This window comes from Misgurnus anguillicaudatus, chromosome 13 (genome assembly GCF_027580225.2).
Source record: "Misgurnus anguillicaudatus chromosome 13, ASM2758022v2, whole genome shotgun sequence".
NCBI classification, from domain to species: domain Eukaryota; kingdom Metazoa; phylum Chordata; class Actinopteri; order Cypriniformes; family Cobitidae; genus Misgurnus; species Misgurnus anguillicaudatus.
This window is the reverse complement of record NC_073349.2, coordinates 12,162,998-12,187,637: the sequence shown is the minus strand read 5'-3', so window position 1 is coordinate 12,187,637 and position 24,640 is coordinate 12,162,998. Positions and strand designations below refer to the sequence as shown.

Below are 24,640 nucleotides of genomic sequence, written 5' to 3'. Positions count from 1 at the left end.
TGGGTCCCCAGTGCTTCTATCAACCTAGAAAATGTGAAAAAGAAAAACCCAGGAACTTAGTTTTGGTAAACCATTCTCTGCAAGCATGTGAAAAAATAGCTCATTGAAATTTGGCTCTCCTTCTTATGTCATTCCAGGATTTTTCTCAATTTAATAGACTTTATTAGATCCCAACAGTTTACAGTTTAAATGTAGTTTAAAATTGCAGTTTCAATGCAGCTTCAAAGGGCTCTAAACGATCCCAAACAAGGAATAAGGGTCTTATCTAGCAAAACGATTCTCATTTTCGGCAAGAAAAATAAAAAATCTGTACTTTAAAACCACAACTTCTTGTCTTGCACCAGCCGTGTGATGCGCCAACGTGACCTCAAGTAATGCGTCATCATGTCAAAAAGGTCACACATGAGGTATGCAAAACTACTACGCCAGTGTTTACAAATGTGAAAAAAGAGGACCGTTTCGATGTTGTTGTATGTGGAATGATACTAATGAATGTCTTTGTGAGAGTTTATTGTTTAAAATGGTCCGCAAGTGTGTGTTTACATATCGTCGCTGTCCGATGAAATCCACGTATGTCCATTTTGCCGATTTTGAGATTTTTCAACGGATTGAATGTCCAGGTTAATTTCCGTATACAGTATGCTTCACATATCTAAATGGCCAATGAAAAGTTGTGAAATCATGTCATCTGATTTTGATGTCAGTGTATTGATTCATTGTCCCTTCATAGTTTGCAAGAGACATGTAATAAATGTATAATTAATATTAAATAAACTAAGCGTATTTAACTAAGACGTAGGCTATTTAATAAACTGAGCGTATTCATCTGTCAATATAAAACGCGACTTGGCCATTCTAATTAATGATCGGAAGAACGCGCATCGACCACCGTTAGTGTAAAATGTGCACGTATGTCCATTTAAACTTAATTTTGGTCAAATATGGATTATATCATTACATTGACAAGAATATGGTTACATGTAAAGATGCCCTACCAAGTAGGACAACGCTATATTCAACTGCTTTTGAAATACAGTGTTTTTTTTTTCACTTCCTGAAAAGTAACCGTTTTGGACATATGTGAGTTTCATCGGGCAGCCACGATATTTAAAACGTGACCTTTCTACGTGCTTACGCGATTACGTGAGGTCGAGCTGACGCGTCACACGGCTGTTGCAAGACGAGAAGTTGTGGTTTAAAAGTGCTTTTTTTCTTGCCTAAAATGAAATTCGTTTTGCTGGATAAGACCCCTATGCCTCGTTTGGCTGTAAACTGTTGGGGTCCAATAAAGTCTACACTGTGAGAAAAACCGTAGTAATTTGCAGCTGGGTTGCCGGTAGTTTGCCGTAGATTTGGATTTGTGTTGTTTGCTGGCAACATTTTGTTCAAAGTTGGATGAACATTAAACATTTGCAGGTCTTTGTCTTTACAGAGTAAAACTAAAAAGAACGGCATCAGGCAAAACGTTCTGGGAAACAAAATCTGAAGCAAAAAACAGAAAAAGGTTGATGATGATTTCTGGTTTCCAGAATGCTTTGCATGAGGCTGTTATTGTATAGTTTTATTCTGTAAAGATAAAGACTTGTTAATATTTAAAATTTATTTAAATTTGAACAAACTCTTGCCAGTAAATAACATAAATTTAAATCTATGGTAAATTACTGGCAACCCAGCTGCAATAACATTGTAATTTCTACAGAATTTTTTACAGTGTATTAAATTGAGAAAAATCCTGGAATGTTTTCCTGAAAAAACTTCTCGACTAAACAAAGAAAGACATCAACAATTTGGATGATATGGGGGTAAGTAAATGATCAGGATTTTTTTTAAGAAAGTGGAGTTATCCTTTAATCTGCGCTATCCAACCACGGCACTGCCATTTTATGAGCCCAGTCTCCTGAAGATGCGTATAAATAGCACGAAGTGTACAACTCGTGCAATACATACGCCAAATTCCACTTTGGCATGCATATGATACGCAAGTCCTTCCCATTCACTTAAACGGTGCATCTTTTTTGTCGTTTTATTTATTGGTTTATCATTTTTTTTGCTATTTTGCTATTTTTGCTTGGGTTTAGGGTTAGAACAACTTTTTGTTATATAAAAATGACATACTAACCCAAACTCCAAGCGAAAATGGTTTAAAAAACAGAAAACAAATGAGAAACCAATAAATAAAACGACAAAAAAAGATGCCCCGTTTAAGTGAATGGGAAGGACTTGCGTATCATATGCATGCCAAAGTGGAATTTGGCGTATGTATTGCACGAGTTTTACACTTCCTGCTATTTATACGCATCCTCAGGAGACTGGGTAGCATTTCGTGCAGAGATCAGCTCATTTGCATTTTAAGGACACACCTACAAAGTAGCAATTTTAACATGCTATAATAAATTATCTATGATATTTTGAGCTAAAACTTTACATATGTTCTCTGGGGACACCAATGATTTATTTTACATCTTAAAAAAACTTGTGAGATGTCCCCTTTAAGGGAAGGGACCATGATTGTTAAATGTCTTCTAAAGCAAAACGATGGTTTGGTGAGAGAAAATTGTCAATATTTTGAGCTTATTGAGAAAAAAAGCACTCAATTCAGATAAGGCAACACATCAGTAAAATCTATGTGTCATCATGAGATGTGAGACATGCAAGTACCTATTTGCTTTTTAAAGTGTCTTTGAGTCGTGTGTAAGAAGATAAAATGATAACATTTTAATAAAATATATTCAGCTGGAAAAGAAAATCATGTTCACCTGGGATGATTTGAAGGCGAGTAAATTATGAGAGATTTTTCATTTTTTGTTAAATTTTTCCTTTAATAGGCTTTATGCCCAGCTGCACTACTTCCTGAACTTCAGCCAGCTCCTTGTTTCCTGTCTGCCATTATTGGACAAACTGATTAATCCAGGTGTGCCTGACCTCAGTAGTCACAACAACAATAATCAGACACACCTGGATTAATCAGTTTGTCCAATAATGGCAGACAGGAAACAAGGAGCTGGCTGAAGTTCAGGAAGTAGTGCAGCTGGGCATAAAGCCTATTCCGTGGCAGATATGTTTATTGTAGCTCGCTCCTTATGTCAAGATTGTGGGTTTGAATCCCGGGGAACACACAAACTGACTCGTGTTTCACCTCATCAAACTTATTCCTCCGTTTCATCTCTCCATCTTATTTCCTGGAGTTGAGTTGGATCCAAATGGGGATTAACAAGGAAATAGAGACACCAAAAATGAGTGAAGAAAAAAATGAAACGGTGGGATCAAGCAAGAGACAGATGGGCAGCTGCTCCAAAGTTCATGTCGTGTTGTTTTTATCTTAATTGTTTAGAAAGATGAAGAAACGAGATTGAAGTAATTTGTGTTCTGTCACAGTCTCAAATTTCCATTGCTCTCTTCTTCTCGCTTGCTTGCACACAGGTGCGTTTCTCGCCCCGGGTTATGATAACAGTAATTTAGATTCTGGCGGAGGGAGGAGATGGAGCATTGTTTGTTTGTGTGTTTTTGTCTGGGTTGTATAATACTTTTCAAACCAAACAGAAGGTAGACACGCACTGGTTTTGTGCTCAAAGCATGAGGCAGAAATTTGTGATTTTTGTGTAAAGAAGAAAAAAGCAGATCAGAACAAACATACGCTCAATATTACGTAACTGCAGAATGGGGAAGAAACATAATCTTAATGTTTGATTTCTTGATCAAATTAAATGTTGCAAGGTTTTTTGAAGAATGATGCAAGTAATGACTCATGACATTTTACTGTTAACTTTGATAGATGTGGTCTAAAGAGGTGTTTTTAACACAGCAGAGATGGAAAAACACCAAGCACTTCCAACTTGATCTCCTAATATTGCGTTTCATAGTCTGTATTTTTCACAAAAATTGCAGAGCCCTCTTATACAGTCCTATGCATTAACAGTTGTTTAAAGCAGTGGTTCCCAAACATTTTCAGCGTGCGGCCCCCCCTTGTGTACGGTGCATTCCTTCGCGGCCCCCCAAAGAAAAACTGTTCTAAAACTCAACATTTTAATAAAAACAACATTAAATTATACAAAACAGTTGTGCCTTTGGTTAGTAGCCTATTTTTTTAGGTTTAATTACACAGAATTAATGATAAATTTATGTATTTCATAAAATGTCATAAAACTGGGGCCCCCCTAGCACCATTTCGCGGCCCACCTGGGTTCCCCGGCCCCCAGTTTGAAAACCACTGGTTTAAAGTATACAAGATGTGTATGACACAGGTTAATCCAGGTTAAAACTTAATCTGCAACATCCCAAATTAACTTTTTCTCTTTCCACTGATTTTCTTTTGTTATGTGATGTTTCTACATAATTTATAAAACAAAAAAGCTGATTTTATAGTGAATGTCAGTTTTTTTTAGACAATCAACCTAAAAGGAATTATTTTAGTACTGATTGTGACTAGTGTTAAAGGATTATTCCACTATCTTAAAAAATATCCTTATTATTTACTCCCCCATTCATGTCATACAAGATGTTTATGTCTTTTTTCAGTCAAGAAGAAAATATTTTTGGAGGGAAATTTATCCAGGATTTTTCACCATATAGTGGACTTTATTGGACTTTAACAGTTTACAGTTTCAGCGCAGCTTCAAAGGTCTCTAAACGATCCCAACGTAGACATAAGGGTCTTATTTAGCAAAATGATTATCATTTTCGGCAAGAAAAATAAAAAATGTGCACGTTTAAACCACAACTTCTTGTCTTGCACCAGCCGTGTCATGCGCCAGCGTGCCGTTATTGCCGCTGTAAATGCAAGAACAGCATCTTTCTCATATCTAACATGAACAACATTAACAGCAAAAATAAAGCAAGCAAAGACTGAAACCGACAAAAAAGAAAAACGACAATTGTGTCTCTTTATGTCATACAGTAACTAATATTTTTAGGTCAAACTAACTCAAACAGGAAACTTACTTATTACGTTGAACCAACAATTTTTTTACAGTGTATTAGAACTGAATATGCCGCAATGCACACTTGAAACTTTCAAACCCTTGTTTTATTTTAAATTAATTGTTAAAGGACAAGTTCAGTATTTAACACTTAAAGCCCTGTTTTCAGATTGTTTATGATGAAATAGAACAGTTTTGACTGAAATTTGGACACATGATGCTGGCCCGAGAATTCTCGGTTTCCTCTGTATCAGCCCCCACAATGGCTGCATAGGTGCACTGGAACAATCCTTCCTAAAATGTACCAAAGTTTTGTCCACAAAGACGTGAAACTCACCGAGTGGTCAGGGGCATTCACTGATATGCTCACACAAAAATGTACGTGAGGCCTTTGGAAAAATAGGTCCACATGTTTACAACGAATTGTAAAACACCTTTTAAAATCAAATATAGCCAGACATAGCTTGAAACCTTTTTATGTTTGAATTTGTTTATTTCAGTTCCTCTCGCTAATGTGATGTTGTCATGCCTGGGTTAAATTCCTCTGGGAATTTGAGCTACCCAGTCTAAAGCGACTAATATTTCAACTTTTAAGTCACACAGCAGAAATAATGCATTATAAAAGTTGTGCATTATCTTTAATCAGTGGTTTATGTAAAGCCAAATATGAAAGACTTTGTTCAAATAGATTGAATGTGTCACCCCTGTCCTCTCTTTCTGTTTGTTTTTAGGAGTCGTAATCCATCTGGTTCTCCTCGTCCACGCTCCATGAAGAAAGTTCACTTTATTAGGAACATGAGGCAGTATGACACCAGGGGCAGCAGGTGTGTTTATAAACTTCATATTTGGGTGGTAAAGTCCTGTGGCTGGGTCTGTGTCATCTGGACCAGGGTCTATATCATTATCTGACATCATGTCTGTGTGTGTGTCAGTCTTTTCCCACAAATTGGTCATGTTTTCCCCCTGAATCACTCTTTCCTCACATAACAGAATGTTTTTTGGCAGTAATTCTCTATACTTGTTGCATGCTATGCTTATGTAAGATTATTCACAAAGCACTGACAGTGTGTACACAAATACTTTAAAGATCTTTAGGATTATTTTCAGGCTAATGTATTATGCATAGCAGAATTTTGAAATTTGAAATTGTGACCCAGAATGTGTTAATTTTAACACATTGTTTTGTGATAAACTATTTAACACATTATGTGTTATTTTAACACATTATGTGTCATTTCGTGTTGATTTTGTAAAAGGGACAACACAAGATGTTTGAGGTTGTATGTAACTACTAATAAAAATTTGAGTGCAGATAGTGTTACATACTATTTACACTAAGTGGAAATAGCATATTGTTTAGCGCTAGATGCTATTAACTAGGGCTGCGATGATAAATCGCTATTAATACTAATAATACGTTTCTGAATCGCAAAGTCATGCACAGCTTTTTTGTGTATTATGGCTCTTTGATCAGTAAGAAGTCCTTATCAATCTAATTACGGTGAAATGCCGCCACATTCAGAAGCCAGAGGGCGCTCTTGTGCAGAAACACAATATGCTTCGCAGACGAAGTACCATTTACATACACAGTTTCAAGAAATGTCTATAAGCATATTAATATCACTGTTCAACAAACCTTTTTGGGTATTTTTATGATAATAAAGAATATGTATAATGACTATGTTTGACGAGTGTTGCTTTTTCAAATCCATGTGATTTTAGATTGATAAGGACTTCCTACTGAAAAAGAGCCATAATACATGAAAGAGCTGTGTCTTTTGCGGTTCATAATCGATTCAGACAGGTATTATTAGGGCTATGCAAAAATATCGATACAGTTAACTATCGTGATAATTTTCCAATTTTCAATCTCTACTGTCAATATTAAACCAAACCAAAAAAATCGAAACCCTTTGTGTGCGTCAAATGGCCTCCTCCGCCGCTGCTGTAGTCGTCGCTGTCCAATTGTGTGTCATATATGGCCATTCGGCCAATGTCTCAGAAGTCAGCAGGAGTGAGAAAATGGCAGAAAATTTAAAAACACCTGCAGCTTTTAAAGTTTTTAAAAAATTCAGCACTATTTTTTTACATTTTTGATTAAAAAAGTATTTCAATGTATCGCACCATGCAACGTATCATATTGTATCGTGATATACATTGTATACATTGTACGATACATGAGTCATGTATCGTGATACGTATCGTATCATGAGGCCCTTACCAATACCCAGCCCTAGGTATTATTAGTATGAATTGCGATACATTGTCCAGCCCAGGGCCGGAGTGGGGCCACTTTTCAGCCCAGGAGTTTCAGGCCCAAGACCGGCCCACTTTTTCCATAGTGTTATTCCAAATTAGCACTTTTTTAAAACTGGATAAATAAAGCAACAGTTCAGCTCTTACTATAGTTTCTATTAATATCATGGTTAAACAAATAAGGTAAAAGTTAAATAATATTTCACTTAAGATGAGAAGTTAACAAAAATATTCCTCTACACTCTAAAAAGGCTGTGTTATTTTTGACCCATAATGGGTAAATATTGGACAGAACACGCTGGGTTAAAAATAACCAAATGTTGGATTGTTGTTATGCAACCATGGATTATAATAACCCAACAGTTGGGTTAAAACAACCCAGCATTGGGTCAATTTTAACCCAGCGTGTTCTGTCCAATATTTACCCATTATGGGTCAAAAATAATCCAGCCCTTTTTGGAGTCTATTCCACAAGAAAAGGTTGATAAATTATTAGCATTGCTAATGCTATGACGCCTATGATTAATCAGGTGCAAATAGAAATATAAAACCCAGTCCTAATTAAAAAAGAAAACAATTTGACAAAAATATTGAATCCAATATTGGGTAAATTAATATATAGCATAACAAGTGATTTATAAGCTTTTTTTCGGCTGGTCATTTTTGACTGGGAACACAAAATGTGTTATATGGTTCTCAACACAACCTGAGGGTTAAATAACTTTAATTCGTATTGTTTTCTCATGGCCTCCTCATTTTCAGCGGGGATTGGCTTATCTGCTGCTCAGAAGCTGCTTGCATAATATTTGCAAAGTCTATGAATCGCCATGTATACACAAAAGGCTAATATTTTAACAAAAAAAAAGTTGGCTTGTAAATAGTTTGACAACGGTATTAGCCGAATAATTACGTTGCTAATGCTAATTACTAGGCTTATTTCTCTTTAAGTTACCTGTTGTTACCTGTTGTTGTCCTCTTGAAAATAAAATCTGTAAGTTTGGCACATTTGGCAGCATCATCCTCCAATGGATTTTTTCTTCAACCTGTTTTTTACGCCCTCCTCCTCTCAGACGCGTATTGTTATGGTAGGGCCGGCCCAGCCTACCGGAGAAAAGTTTTCTTGGACGTGCTATATGGACCGAACCAACTCTATGGGAGGGGAGGGGAAAACTCCTTCACATGGTACAACCCATGCAGAGGCTGCGCGCTGCAGTGTCAATGGGAAACGTGTGAAGTGTCATTTAAGAGAAGATAGACTCACTAACGTGACAAATGTAAAAAAAAAAAAAACTCGACCGGCCCAAAAAGTGAAGCGGCCTACCGGGAATTCTCCCGGTTCACCCGATTACCCACCCCGGGCCTGGTCCAGCCCTACTGGTTTTTGGATAGCTGCATTTCACCTTAATTCAGTAAGAAGCATAGCAAGCATAATCACGCGATTAATCGTTAGATACTATTTACACTAAGTGACAATAACAGCATTTACCCAACAACGTTGTCTGCAATAGATTTTTCTGTAAATAAACACTCGTTAGTCACTTGTTTTCACGTTTTGATCGTTTCCTTTATTTTTATTGAAAGTAAATGCTTTTTCGGTGTAATATATAATAGGGAAAGGAAGAAGAATGTGGTCGGCAAAAGGCGGATTATAACCGGGGACATCACGCGCTACGATTTTTGTCACTACTGCCGACACCACTGAAGACGTTTGAGTGTTTTTGCATCTTTTTAAACTTTGGTGGTCCAACTAGACATTAGTGGGTGGAGCGTTTGCCACCAAGGGACACTGTTTGCACTTGGTGTAAATTTCAGCTAACTGCCATAAGTGAATTTCTTAAAAAAGTATATGACTTTTAAAAAGCAAAACTGTTTTTGATTATTTTTAACTTAGAGATTAAATAATACATTATTGTTGGTCAGTTTAGGCACAGTATAAACCTAAGGTTTGGCTCATAATTACTTATGCATTCTGAAGGAACAATCTTTAATGCTCGAACGGGTGGGGTGCTTTTAGGGGTTTTTCGTGGTTGTTCTATGATATCTGGCCTTCTTTTAAATAAGGAATGACAGCTATGTTTATTACAATCCCAATATAAACGTCCCTAAATAGACAACAACCCTTATTTTCCACTGTGTTTTCCCAGGCTCTTCCACACAAACATACTCACATTCACAGGGTCCCAAGATAAGGAAAGCAAAGTAAAACTGATAAGACCAATGTGTGATCAGATCTTTAAATAAACTTTCTGTTCAATATCTTCTTGTGTGGATGATGTATTTTTCTTTACTCAGTAATGGTTAATACTGTCAAAGACACATAAGTGACACATATACCATCAAATTTCCTGTGTGTGTTTGTGAACGTTTGTTTTCCTATGCATGTGTAGGCCGTGTGTTCATTTGAACGTGGTTTTGCTATGTATCTGTTGCTTCAAGTGTAATATTGTTTTGTGTGAGAGCTATGTTTAGGGTATAAAACAAGATACAAATTTATATTCCTCATCATATTGACAGCAAGGGAATTGAATTTTAAGGATGATATACTGCACGTGTGCGTGCATGCTTTGTTTGTGAGAAAGAGAGAGAGGGCGTTCAACAGTATTTTGAAGGTTGTCACTTTTTGGCATAACGGGTGTTGTCGTGTTTGTTCTTGTTGGTGGTCTGAATGTACTAAGGGATTAATTGTGTGTCATTCATCTAATAAAGTTTTGAGTAATGGCCTATGTGTGTGCGTTTTTCTGTTCACTGCAGGATTGTGCTAATCTGTGCCAAAAGGTCTTTGTGTGCTGCCTTCTCAGTGCTGCCGTACGGAGAGAGTTTCTACATCAGGTACACACACACACACACTAAATATATATTATGGTCACATTTGGTTATATGTTGTGGTCCTTCTTTATGAAGAAAGCTTAGCTAGAGAAGTAGGTTGACCATAGTGAGCTGGACTTATTCTTATTTAGCTGGTTAACCAAAGAACCTTTACAGAAATTCACCATAGCAACCAATTCCTGCGTCCCAATTCACAAACTATCTGTTCAAGTATTTAAAATGAGTAGTAGTATGTCCCATATCGTAGTGCTACGGCATATGTCCTATGTGAAAGTATAATGGGCCCTTAAGCGATTACATTATTCATCTACATAGGCAACAATAGTCACTTCTGTTACATGTTAGCATGTTCAAGTTCCAGTTAATATCCCAGAATGCATTGTGAAAAAAATTATCCAGCAGTTTATGTAAAGTTTTTTATTCATTTTATTCACAGTTTTAGCTATTTGTTATTGTCAAACTTTACTGGAATCTTGTATATTGTCGTGTATAAGTTTTTGAGTCAGTGACAAAAACGGTTTGGCGAAATGAGAAATTCAAAACTTGTTTTAAAACCACGCATCAGGTTTATTTCAATGCACATAGTGTATTTATGTTAATTTTATGCAATAAAAAATTACATTTGCACCATTTTTATGACAGTTTACACTGAATGGACCTGAAAATTTTATATGGTGTAACCGCCAATTGCGCTAAAGAATAAGAAATATTAATTAAATATTTTATCCACCTTGATAGCATGTAATCCTAAAAAAAAAGAATTTTAAAATATAATTTTATTAGTTATTTCTAAATGTAAATTTTAATACGTTTTTGTCATATTTGTCCTGAGTGACGTATGCTGAAAACAGCTCTTTTTTCTAAATAATCTTTTACAAATGATGTAAAAATGTATGTAAAAAAATCATATTACACTAAACTAGATGATTATATTTTATTCCACATTTTTGAATATATATATATTTTCATTGAAAAAAATACTAGTTACACCAATTGACACAGACTGGTTACACCAAATTAAGATTTTTGCAATTATCCCCCAAATATTCTGTCAAAATGAAATAAAAAAGAGAATGTATGCAAGTAATCTGCAAATTTATTTTGAAATTTTAAACCTTTTACATTTTAATTGAACCACACGGACACAAAATAATTAAAGTTATGTCACTGACCATTTTATTTTAGGGTGTACTCAAATTAGTATTAATGCTGTCATAGTAGCATTTGGGACACAAACTGATATAACAAATACCTTGAATGCACTGTAAGTCGCTTTGGATAGCTAATTGTAAGTTCAATGCGTAGTCTATCAGGTTTTACTGCTCTTCTCTGGGGATTTGGATCTAGGGAACTCAAATACAGCCGGAAAAAATGTTTCCCACATCCCTGAGTTGGGTCTGTGACTCTGACGTGACACAGTCATCAACCCCCCTCCATTCCCACCCTCTCTCTAAAAGAGATAAACAAGGAAACAGACCTTGGGAAACTCTCCTTCATACTTTCCCCTCATTTTCTCATATATGCACATAAATGGATAGCAAAAGAGAGGAAATTGCAGCCATTTGACACAAGCAGGCTAAAAGTATAGATAAGAAAGTCGAGGGGATGTGAGTCTGTTTCATTTTATAACCCCATCTGTAAGTGCTTATCACTCGCTCTGTTACTCACAGGCAGCTCAACTCGGGTAACCAAACCTCATCTGTTTCTCTTTCTCAGTGACCCTCGCTTGGATGACCAGCGGCGGAGACACTCATCCGGTGGGATATCCTCCACAATGGAGATGTTTCCTGGGATGGAGGGGGTGGAGCTTGGCATGTATGGCAGGGTAAGTACTCCCGCCACACCTGTCAGTCATTTTGTCAAGTGAACTGACAGTCAACCCGCGGCTTACTTCATTTATTGCACCCCAGCTGGTAAGATGGTCTGTTTGGATATCTCAGACTGACAGGCTGTTATGATCTTATTTGTTGTGCAGACGGTGTCATATGCTCAGTTCCTGTACCCCACAAATGCTCTGGACCGCCACAAGCCCTCGGTACCGGTGGATTTGGCGCTACCTATACCCTATTCCAGAAACAGCATCCCGCGCAGTTATCCACCCTCCCGCCTCAACAGCGCTGTGGGCCTTGACCTAGGTACACACATGTACATTACATTGCATTAACTCATTCCCTGCCAGTCTTTTTTGAAAAGTTGCCCGCCAGCATTTCTTGTGATTTTCACAAAATGCCTTCCAGGAAATTTTTCTTCTAAAAATATATAAACATACAAGTATATCAAATAAAAGAACAGACCCTCTGCTTTAACGGGGGAAAAAAACGTTTCATCCTATCTATATTTTTTTCTCTGCTTATAAATTCTTAAAGGTGCAGTGTGCAATTTTTAGAAGGATCTCTTGAAAGAAATGCAAAATAATATACAAAACTATATTATCAGGGGTATATAAAGACCTTTTAAAATGAACCGTTATGTTTTATAACCTTAGAATGAGACGTTTTTATTTACATACACCAAGGGTCCCCTAGCATGGAAGACGCCATTTTGTGCCTCCATGTTTCTACAGAAGCCCTTAACGAACAAACTTTTTTACTACGTTGTCTCCGACAATTGATTTTTTGTCCGGTGGTGGCTATCGTAGCTTCTTTATGCATTTTAAAAGTGAGGGTTGGGCAGTGGACTGAGCCGTTGGTTGCAATTTGCAACCTCACCACTAGATGCCGCTAAAATTTAAACACTGCACCTTTAAATATGGATATTTTTCTTAAAAAAATATTTTTTTAGCAAAAAGCTGAAATAATTTGTGAAGAAATTTTAATAGAAATCAGATTCAGAACGATTATTAAAAAATACAGAGTTTAAAATTAGTAAAAAAAAAATTATAAAAAAATAATAATTTATTACAGATTAACACAAAAACTCATCAGGAACACATTTTTTTCATGCAAGTGATTTCTCTTAATTGACAAGATAATTCGTCAATGGTGGAAAAGAGTTGATGGTTTTATCCAAAGTGACTTCAGGGCTCCAGACTAACTTTTTTCACTAGGAGCACAGTGGCCCCCAACTGAAAATTTTAGGGCCGCAACCAGAAAATTTAGGGGCACACACCGTAAATCAACATGCTAAACAAATATTCACATTTCTTCTAATTTCCACTGTATTACTAATAAATACTTGATGATAGATGCAGAAAATACAATGTGCTGTTTCAAATTCAGTGTCACATTTTATTGTGCACTTTTGGAAAATACGGTAAAATTTACTGGTTGCACATGTGCAACGATGTAAAATTCAGTGGCACACTCTCAAATTTTAGGGGCAAAATGCCACCATTTGGGGGCAGTCTGGAGCCCTGGACTTACAGTGCAATTCATATATTTTTATCAGAATTTGTGGTCCATAGCATTCGAACCCATGACCCTTTGCTAATGCAATGCTCTACCATTTGAGCTACTATTACTATTATCTTTATTAGGTTTTTAACTTATTTATAACTAATACAGACTAACTATAATTCATTGCAAGCATTAATAATGCATGCATGCACACACTCTGAAGATTTCTTGAAGACTACTGTGTGTCATTTGCATTTATACTACATTTGACAGACGCTTTATCCAAAGCGGCTTAGGGTGTATTCAATGAATACATTTTATGTGCTAATTTCATTAATATCAAACCCATGACGTTGGCATTGCAAGTTTAGCAACAGATGTGTCATAATACCTCGAAGCAATTTAAGCTGTATGTGGACGTGAAGACATTTCACAGTGAATGCAACTAATAATAATAACTGACAGGAGCTTAAAAAGGCTTTTAATAATATATTATTCACAAAGTAGGTGGGGACATTTCAGTCACCCTGGCAGTCATGGTTATAATCACAGTTTCTCAGGCACAGATGCATGAATCTGTGTGTGTCATTGTTACTAATGCTGCTATTTCTGTACAGCATTTAAATAGTGTGTGTGTGAGTCATTAGCACTGCTTTTAGTGTATCTTATTTAGCAACCCTACAATAGAGGCACATGTGTCAGCTGTATATATAATTACGTACTGTTTTTCTAGTGTGTGGATCAGTATAGCCCTACTTGGTCAACACTGTCTTAAAGGAAAACATCACTGTTTATCAATATTTTACTATGTTTTTTCCTCAACTTAGATAAATTAATACATACCTATCTTTTTCAATGTGTGCACTTAATCTTTGTACAGCACGTCGTGAATGTGTTAGCATTTAGCCTAGCCCCATTCATTCCTTAGGATCCAAACAGGGATGAATTTGAAAGCCACCAAACACTTCCATGTTTTCCATATTTTAAGACTGTTACATGAGTAGTTACACGAGTGAGTTTGGTGGCACAAAGTAAAACTTTTTTTTGGAGCCATAGGAATGAATGGGGCTAGGCTAAATGCTAACACATTCAAGAAGCACTGTACAAAGATTAAAAGTGCACGCATTGAAAAAGATACGGATGTATTAATTCATCTAAGTTGAGGTAAGAACATAGTAAAATATAGAAAAATGGTGGTGTTTACCTTTAAAAATGACCTTCTTTTTTTCTTTCTAGGTCTTGAAGACAGCGATTATGACCCTAACATGCTCAGCGACCCCCAGTGGCCATGTGGGAAACACAAAAGGGTTCTCATCTTTGCCTCGTATATGGTGAGATGATCAAATGAAATCCACCTTCTCTTTACTGTTTGCTTTTAATGTAGACGCAGTATTTACTCTCTCTCTTTCACAGACAACAGTAATAGAGTACGTCAAGCCATCAGATCTAAAGAAAGACATGAATGAGACTTTCAAGGAAAAATTTCCCAACATCAAACTCACACTGAGCAAAATCAGAAGGTACGTACACACATGTATGTACGCACCAATGTATTTGTTGCCAGTCTGAATAGCGAGTGTTTTATAATAAAAATGAATGGATTAATGTGTACTTAAAGTGTTTTCTATCATCAGTCTGAAGAGAGAAATCCGTTCAGTGGGTGAGGAGTCCGGTCTGCAGCCGGTCACAATAGCGATGGCGTTCGTATATTTCGAGAAGCTGGTGCTACAGGGACATCTGAACAAGCAGAACAGAAAGCTGGTGACGGCCGCATGTCTCCTGCTCGCCGCTAAGATCAGCAGTGATCTGAAGAAACAGGAGGTCAAACAACTGATTGATGTGAGTTGTGTGTTAAAATCATAAAACCATCATGTATGAAACATTTTGTTAAAATATAACCTTTTGTCTACTTTATAAGGATTATTCCATTTTCCTAAAAAAACTCCAGATAATCCACCCACCACCATGCCACCCAAAATGTTGATGTCTTCTTTGTTCAGTCGAGAAGCAATTTTATTTTTTTATTTATTTACTTTTTGAGGAAAACATTCCAGGATTTTTCTAAATTTAATGGACCCTAATGGACCCCAACACTTAACATCTCCAATGCAGTTTAAAATTACAGTTTCAAAGGACTCCAAACGATCTCAAACGAGGCATAAGGGTCCTATCTAGGGAAACAATTTTCATTTTTGGCAAAAAAAAGTTAAAAATATGCACTTTTAAACCACAACTTCTCGTCTTCCTCCCGTCCTGTGACCTCACGTAATACGGCATCAAGTCAAGAGGTCACGGATGGCGTATCGAAACTACGCCCCAGTGTTTACAAGTGTGGAGATAGAGAACCGTTTCGACGTTGTTGTATGTGGAATGATGCTAATTAATGTCTTTGTGTCAGTTTATTGTTTAACCCTTTAACTGGCGCAGCCCTTTTTGAGTGGGGGGTTGGTGAAAAGGTGATATACACCTTTAAATTAATATACCTCTGGCTTTTTGTTTTTTTTTTGGTCTAGAAGCCTAATTTTGGTTTTAATTTTGGTAATTTTTGGTTTTAAAGAAGACACTTCAACATTTTTTAGGGAAGTGTCTGGAGGTGAAAATAGATTTTTTTTTAAAGCAGTTTACATTTGTTTGTAATAAATAAAAATGCAATATAGTATAATTTTTAATACATAAAATTGTCAAAAAACTGAGGTTTGTGCTGGTTTGCTTTGAGGTTTGCTGCATACTTGTGTCACAAATGAATAAATTACAGTTACTGCATTATTATTACTGCTAAAAGGTTTTGAAATATGAAAACTACATTCTTAGACCTTTCCAACAATATATAGTTTGTCGTAAAAGATTAACATTTACATAGAAAATATTGAAATAAACGTAGGTGTCCCGCTCACGGGACAGCGCCAATTAACGGGTTAAAATGGTCCGCAAATGTGCGTTTCATATATGTAACACGTGACCTTTCAACATCATTATGCAATTACGTGAGGTTGCGCTGGCTCGTCACACAGCTGGAGGAATAAGATAAGTTGTGGTTTCAAAGTGCATATTTTATTTTTCTTGCCAAAAATGACAATCGTTGCGCTAGATAAGACCCTTATGCCTCGTTTATGATCGTTTAAAGTCCTTTGAAACTGCAATTTTAAATTGCATTAAAACTGTTAAGTGTTGGGGTCCATTAAAGTCCATTAAAAAGAGAAAAATCCTGGAATGTTTTTCTCAAAAAACATAATTTCTTCTCAACTGAACAAAGACATCAACAGTTTGGATGACTTGGTGGTGAGTAAATTATCTAGATTTTTTTAAGAAAATTGACTAATCCTTTAAACATTAACCACTCATAGAATGGTTATATATTTATTTATTTTCCTATAGAAATTAGAGGAGAGATTTCGAATAAGTCGCCGAGAGTTGATCGTGGTTGAGTTCACCGTATTGGTGGCTTTGGAAATGGCTCTATACCTACCGGAAAGTAAAGTCATGCCTCACTACCGCAGGCTGGTTCAACAACCCTGACATGTGAATATGGCATGAAGGAGTGGTGGTGCCCGTCGGTGGTGTCGGTGCAAGCACACATCAACATACAACGCTCCGAGGAAGATATGACGATCTAAATGATGCTACTTTTAACACTCAGGCCAGTGTTATTTATTTTCATACCACCATGGGAATTATGTTAAAAGAAAGATCTAGAAGTTAAAAAGAGACTTTTCATTTAAAACACTTTGAAGTGTGTGAAGAGTGCATGCATGCTTGTTTTAAACATTCCATATACTATTTACCAAAAATAACATTTATTTAATATAGATGTCACCTTTTGTGTGATTATGTATCATCCACTGTAACATGAAAGCACTTTTCTTAACATAATGCAATAATAATATAACCATTAGCACAGATGTCACGTGAGTATGCACTTATTTTTGTAACATACTTCTATAGCATTACCGAGTGACTGAACCTACAATACCGCACCGTAGTATTCAAACCTAATCTCTTTATGTCTATGACAGCCTTATTGTGGGACTCTGCTGCACTTTATTGAAAAAAAGTGCTCTATATTAGAGCTAATATGTCGAAAAGCACATTTGCTGTGCTGCTATGTCTGGATGCAGAATGATTTTATATTGATATGTTTAACCTTTGTCAAAAACTATAGATGTGACATCACAGTGTACTGCTTTATGAGATGGATATAAACACATTGTTAGCAATAGAATGACACTCTGGATGTTAAACAGGGTTTCACTTGCACCCCCACAATCTATGCAATATTTAAAGCGTCCAGCCAAATATCAAAATTACCGCATGATTTACTCATCCTCGATCGGGGAACAACTTCTGACTTTGAAGCCCAAGGAGTGCATTCATCCTTTACAGAAGTAATCCACATGGCTCTAAAGGGTAATATAGATGCGATTTTGTAAGAAAAACATCCATATTTTAAACTTTATAAACTATAATAATTAGCTTCTGGTAACGACGCAGACAAAATCGCATCAATTACCTGCAAAAGACCTTTATTAACCCCGTGTGGATTGCTTTTGTGAAGGATGAATGCAGTATTTTGGGGTTTAAAGTCAGAAGGTGTTCCCTGATCCCTGTTTTTTACCGTTATAAAGCTTGGAAGAGCAAGGATATTTACTAAAATAACTCCAAATGTACTCTGAAAGATGATGGACATGTGTATCTCTGATTGTTTGCGGGTGGGTAAATCATGGGGGTAATTTTGGTTTTTGGCTGGAGTATCGCTTTAACATTATATATTTTTTCATTTAATTGCAAAACATATCACACCTACCCAGCAGAAAGGATCTGTTGTTGTGTGAAAGGTCATGTGTGACATTGGAGGTTTTGTACTTTATAGAATGATTTATTTTATATACATTTTAATTAATGCATTTGGGTCCTTGTTTCTACGCATATTATAAACTGTCAATGTTGGCCACAGTTTCCGTTATATTTTTATGATTGTAAAATTATTTTTTCCTGTAATGTCCTTATCCAGATACTGTGACCTTGAGCGGTCCAAACTGAGACATTTGCACGTTTTTGATCCTTTGCAGTGTTGATTTTGTTTATGGCGCTGGGTTGCTGCTGCCACCTGCAGGAAACTTTTTGCAATCACAGTGTGTCAATAAAAAAGTTATTAGGAAGGTAAAAGCATACCAGATATTTGGAAATAACACATAGAGGAGATGTGTTTTATTTATTGTTTGTAATTTTTATGCTTGTGTTTAAGAATCCCTAAGCTAAATAAGATAGCATTCAGTTAAAGTGCCTGTGAGGTTTTTTTGTTGAAAGTAAAGGGATTGTATTTAGAGATTTACACTGTGATTTATTATAATCTGTAATACTCCCTACACATTTGTCCTGTTCGATTTGTCTATTGTAAAAAATTGGAAATATAAACCAGCTGTTTAAACTGAGAAGTATGCTAATAAATCCTCTTACCTGTAGCCAGTCAATAAGTGATTCAGTATATTATTAACAGTGTGTTTACTTTGTTTCACTTGAGGTTTTGCCTACACTCTAAAAACAAACACTGCTAAATAGCACTAAAAGTACTTCACTGGCTCGTGGGGGTTTGACGAGATCTCGCGAGATTAAATATGTATCGCGAAATTAATTAGGTCATGGTGAAATGCTGTGCTGTCCTTTCTTAAACAAAAGGCTGCATCCTTTGGAGGTTGCATTTGTAGACTGCATCATAAAGACGTCTTATTACAGAATATTAACAATTATAACGTTTACTATTATAGTAAATTGTTGTAATATGCTTATGACTTGCTCAATTAACTGAAATAAATCAGGCTTGATGACGTAGGCAGCCTGTAGATGCGACCTCCGGAGATGCAGCTTTCTGTTTGAGAAACGGCCACTGTCTATCAGCATAAAGTTAAGTTTCTGGCAAAAAAAAATGTTTAGTGCAATGTGCATACATTATATTCTGTCTTTAACTGCGTGTGTTTTTTTTTTTTTTTTTTACAATAATGTTCGTCTGAAACGCGCTGTGTTTGTCTGTTGTCTATATGAAGTGTCAGATTAAACCCTCACTCAGTATTCACATGATTTTATTACAGCATGTTCTTGTTAAAGCATAACAGTGGCTGTATCATTTCTATTGTAAAGAATTGGACAAATGTTAAAGATTTAAAGTGATTTAAACGTTGTTTGGCTAAAATTAAACGTTTTCTCAATCTAAATAAGTAAAAGTAACAGAAGCGGGTCCATTAGCGCCCCCTGCAGGCATTTGTTATAATACTTAATGCTGTTTTTATTGAATAGGCTATATTACTGTAATGTGTTTACTTGTTTTGATACTTTATTTGAACCAGTTATTATTGCATCGTCATTATTATGTAATTTTAATGGTTATTGCTCACTTGGGTCTATTTTTATTACCAAAAATCCTAAATTACTTCATTATCAATTAGCAAAATAATTGTTAGGGACAGTCCTAGATTAGATAAAACATTTCAAAATAATTTGATTTCAGTTTCCATTTCATTTATTTTATCATTGAGGATTTATTTAAAAAAAATTAAAAATCTCGTTCTCGTCTCGTCTTGTGAATTAAGTGGCTCGTAATCATAGGGGAACCATTTTAAGTGCCATATAGCACATATAGTACCTGTGTGGAACCGTATTGTGCCCAACCCTTCCCCTAACCAAACACCTAAACATAAGTCAACGCAAGGGTAGGACAATCTGATGGGTAGGATCAGAGCTCTTTAGAAAGAGAGTTGCGTCAACTCTATTCACTTTAAGGTTTTTTACAGCAATGGGGGATCAAGAGTTCCCAGAAGTTACTGTCAGCCCCATAGAGCGGCAGCAGGAAAGACTGAATGTGATGAAAGACTTAAGAAGTTTAAAAAATAAGAATGTATATTAGCAATACATTTGAATCAAATCACATTGTGTGTCAATGCACAATTAGTACATTGATTTAGGGGATGTTAGTAGAAAATGGGTCAAGCTAGGACAGAATGAGAATAAAGTTAACAACACATAACAAACTACAACAAGCATTTATGTGGTAAATTTTGTTCTCTTAATGCATATTCATCCATTATTGTGTAATTAGGGATACAGGCTATTAAAGTGCATATTTATGCATAAAACGTATGGGTGGAGTGTTTTTGGCACTGTGAATCTGCTGGTTAATTAAATGCAATAATTTAATGTATTAATAACTTGTATTAATAAAATACATGTATTAATAAGTTTAAAGGGATTCATAAAACTTACAAGTGATAAAGATGGCATCTCCCATTAGATGGTCATATTAGCAACAAAGAGAAAATGACACTGAGCCATTAGTATTATTATAATTTACAATAAATGAAATGAAGTTTTGTATATTTATAAATCAAACAGGCACGAGATATGTATATACTCAGCACACAGTCAATTGTACATTATAAACATGCATAAACATTATAAGCTTGCATACTACATAGTGTGATGCATTTTAAAGCTATAACTGGTTGGATGCTCCATAAAACATGTTAACAAGGCACAATACCAGCAGCTGACCATACTAATCTTAGTGGATTTTATTTGTCAAAAAACATATGGAAATAATGGTGTGATATAAATATTTCCTGCTTTCTCTCTTATAGGGACGTCCAAGATTTTTTTTTTTTTTTTTTTTTTTGCTGAGCTCACAAGTGTGTTGTTTCTTGAGTCAGGATGTACCAAATTGTTGATCTGGTCACTCTTGATGTTCCTGCTATCTCTCTGATGGATTTGTTGTGTTTTTAAAACTACCTATATGGTCTGTATCACTTTCATGGAGATCTCCCTGAATCATGTGATGTGGGTTCAGAGGCACAGCTTCCAAATACAAATGTCACACTTAAAATCAACTCCAGACCTTTAACATCCTTCACTTATGAAGAAGTGATTTGACATATAGACAATACATGTCCATAATAGCTTTTAAGGAAACTGTTTCATTGCTTTTGACTGCTTTTAAAAAAGCATTTTACATAATACATTTTAAAACCATGCACAAAAATTTGAATAACTTTTCAAAGGAGCAAACAAACTTTATTCACTAGAAAAACACAAAATATAATATATAAAATTACAGTCTTTCAAAATAAAACAAAAACATTTTAAACACACTGAACAATCTGAAATTCATTTAAAAGCTAATCACAAATGTTATAAATATATAAATATATTTAAATTTCAAACTTAACTATTAGACTTATTTACAATGGCTCATAACTGGACAAATGGATTTTTGTACATTATTGTATTAAATAAATGAATTATGAAGGACAATTATAAAAGGCTGTTTTGTATGAAATTATCTTTTGTTTAAATGATACAATGTTAACAATTGTTTACTTATACATGTGCATGCTACTGAGATTTCCACTGGAATTTCAACAAATACATTTTTGCCATTTCCACAGCTCTTTGTTTTTAACATGTTTACTGTTTGTTTCACTTGCACTGCTGTTGTATGACTGCTGTGACACTTGAAATCTTTACATGTGGCTTCATAGTAGCATTTAGGAAACATGTCCAAATGTTTTAGAACAGTCAGTCTGTGTAAAAATGAAGGTAAGATTTTAAAACATGTAATGCAAAACCACTTTATAACATAATAGCCTGCTTTCACAAACAAGGCTAAGCTAAAGCCAGGACCAGGACCTTAGTTAAATGAAGATATTAAAGCATCTTTTATAAACATGCCTTAGAAAAATATGTTACTGGTGTGTATCTTGAGACAAATCAATGACTGGTATAATTTAGGATCTGTCAGTACAAGTTGCTTTTTGTTGAGACGGCTCAAACGTGTTTTAATCTATAGGCTGTATGAATTTTACTTACTTGCATTTCCAGGGTTTTATTTTGTTGTTCTTGTACAGGTTCACTCCTCTGCAATCTGAACGATTTATGTTTTTGTTATGTTGATCTAAAATTTGATTGAATTGTGCGTTATCACAAGGCTGACTGCAGTCGAAACAGTCCTGAGATTTAAGATGGTGAGCAGATGCGGCAGCAGAAAGAGCCACCTGATAAAAAACAAAGCACCTGTTAGTGGACACAAGACTTCTTTCAATCTGTATCTCATTACTTACAGTACAATTCATTTGTTCATGATATCATTACAATCAGTTAAACATGCATTTTGTAAACACTATCATTCATGTACATGCTTGTACTCACCAACAGCAAGCAAATATTCATTCTTCAAATCTTTCACAGTGTTGAAATCCCTGATCCACAAGGCAGAGCAGGAATGCAGGTTTGAATTGATTCCCAATGACATTTATACCTTGAGCTGGACGCTGTTAAGGATTTTACAGTGACGTAGTCCACCAAGCTCTTTCCAACACGACAAATTTGCATGAAACAAACAGCGGTGCAGGTAATGCCTACTCTATTTTCCATAAAGATGCAGTTACTTGTGCCGATTCAGGTGTGGGAATGGACTCTTTTTCATCTTGTGTTTGGAGTGGGACCCCCTTGAGAATGAGATGTTACATCTCAAGGGGCTATCCTTTCAATAATAATCTTGTGTCTGTTTATTGTATTTATGATTTGTTTATAATAGTGTCGAAAGGTCACTTTCATTATAAAGGTTTGCATATCACCAGGATTTGACAGTATATTTGAATTGGTTTATTTCAAATCCCTCTTTTTGTCGATTTTTTTTAGATCCCAGCAACAAGCAAGATATTCCAATGGAGCGGAAATTTCAAAAAGAAAATTGAGACGGAGTTTTGTTTAGATGTGGTCAGTATGCAAAGTAAGTGTTGATCTGAATCTGATACTGCAGGTAGTAAACACAAACATGTGTCTATTATTCGATCACATGTCCTTAATGGGATTCCCTCTCAGTGGGATTTTCTTACCGCAACATGTAAATGAAATGGAGGAAAGGAAATACACTTTGTGAATCTCATGACCAGTGAAGCTCCAATAATAGCCGTTTCCTAATCCGTCACTTAAAGGATTTTAGGATCTACCTTTACTGTTATGCGCTCCTCAAATTTATCTGAAAAATATCCACAACCCTAAACCTAAATGACAGAATAATAATTTTTCGTAACAGTAGTGAATTTTACTTGTAGGGATGTTTCAATGGTTGCTAGTATGAGCAAGCACTGAATTGTTAAAATTATCATCATTATTTTCCATGTTGAATCATTCACCTTAACAACATCATTCATTCAAAGCAGCTGATTCATTCAGTAACAAAAACACACAACAGTTCTGTGATAGATTGTATGAAAAAAACTGGAAAAATCTTTTTTTTCATTGTGTGTCACGTTTTGCTCACATTATTGAAAACAGCTCTCTTGCTCCTGTGATATTGTTTAAATGTTATAATATTCATTTGGCAGACACTTTTATCCAAAGAGACTTACAGGGCATTATAACTTAAGGTATACAATACATTTGATCGGTATGTGTGTTCCCTTGGTTCAAACCCACAACCTTTTGCTCGGCTAACGCAATGCTTTACCACTGAGCTACATGAACATTATACACACTTTTTTGCGATCATATCTTGGATTTTGTGGTCATTTGTATTAATTTCCATGGCATTTTTGACACAATGACAGTGTAATATCCCTGTCTGTCTCCCCTGTTTTTAGTGTTCCCCGTTGTTTGTTACCATGGACATTAATTGAAACCACTCCCACATCCTATCTGTTACAATTAATTTGGTCATTGTCTCATACGCACAACCGGCGCAACGTCATAGAATGTCTCTGAACAGGTTCACGCCCACTTTTGGAGGAAATCAGACTAGACCTTCCATTGACTTCCATTCAAAATAGCGGAACAAAGCAACCTTCGTACAAAGCCGGCAGGCGTAAATAACTTATGAAATCACTCAGATTAAACATGTTGAGTAATTATCTGTCCACCCTGCCTGCCATAGAGCGCGAAAGATACATTAACATATTTAATTTGGTCAATATAAAAACATGTCTCTTTCATTCTCCCAGCATCAAATTTGTGTAACAACGCTCCCTATTGGCCAGAGGTGTCTTACCCGGACATTTACTCATACCTCATCGAGTCAACAGGGAAGAGAGTGAATGATTTTACTTCGTATTTGAAAGCTACTTCGTATTTATATATTATGTCTTTATATTTAGAGTAATGAGTGCACTTTTCCGTCCAGCCATACAACTAACTGGCTTAGCGATATTTCCAGCAATCACTGGATGGCGTTGTCACACAAAATTTGACACTGTGAGAATGAAAGGGACATGTTTTTATATTGACCAAATCAAATGTGTCAATGCATCCCCCGGGCTCCACGGCAGG

At 35.8% G+C, this 24,640-nt stretch overlaps 1 protein-coding gene and 1 long non-coding RNA gene across 2 annotated transcripts in view; one reads left to right on the top strand and one right to left on the bottom strand.

The window, feature by feature from the left end:
- The window catches only part of cables2b (Cdk5 and Abl enzyme substrate 2b), a 31,520-nt gene extending 11,769 nt beyond the window's left edge, over positions 1-19,751 (top strand). The window contains exons 2-9 of the mRNA XM_055188809.2: positions 5,648-5,740; positions 9,924-10,001; positions 11,715-11,823; positions 11,974-12,133; positions 14,570-14,664; positions 14,747-14,853; positions 14,968-15,172; positions 16,709-19,751. Of these exons, the coding sequence (XP_055044784.1) occupies positions 5,648-5,740; positions 9,924-10,001; positions 11,715-11,823; positions 11,974-12,133; positions 14,570-14,664; positions 14,747-14,853; positions 14,968-15,172; positions 16,709-16,849 (988 nt within the window). The 3' untranslated portion in view covers positions 16,850-19,751. The remainder of the gene's footprint in view (positions 1-5,647; positions 5,741-9,923; positions 10,002-11,714; positions 11,824-11,973; positions 12,134-14,569; positions 14,665-14,746; positions 14,854-14,967; positions 15,173-16,708) is intronic.
- A 1,884-nt stretch (positions 19,752-21,635) lies between these two features.
- LOC129430273 (uncharacterized) lies at positions 21,636-23,021 on the bottom strand. The gene is made up of 3 exons (XR_012373064.1): positions 22,523-23,021; positions 22,184-22,368; positions 21,636-21,897 (listed from the first exon to the last, which is right to left on the bottom strand). It is a non-coding gene; the product is annotated as an uncharacterized lncRNA (long non-coding RNA).
- Positions 23,022-24,640: the final 1,619 nt, after the last annotated feature.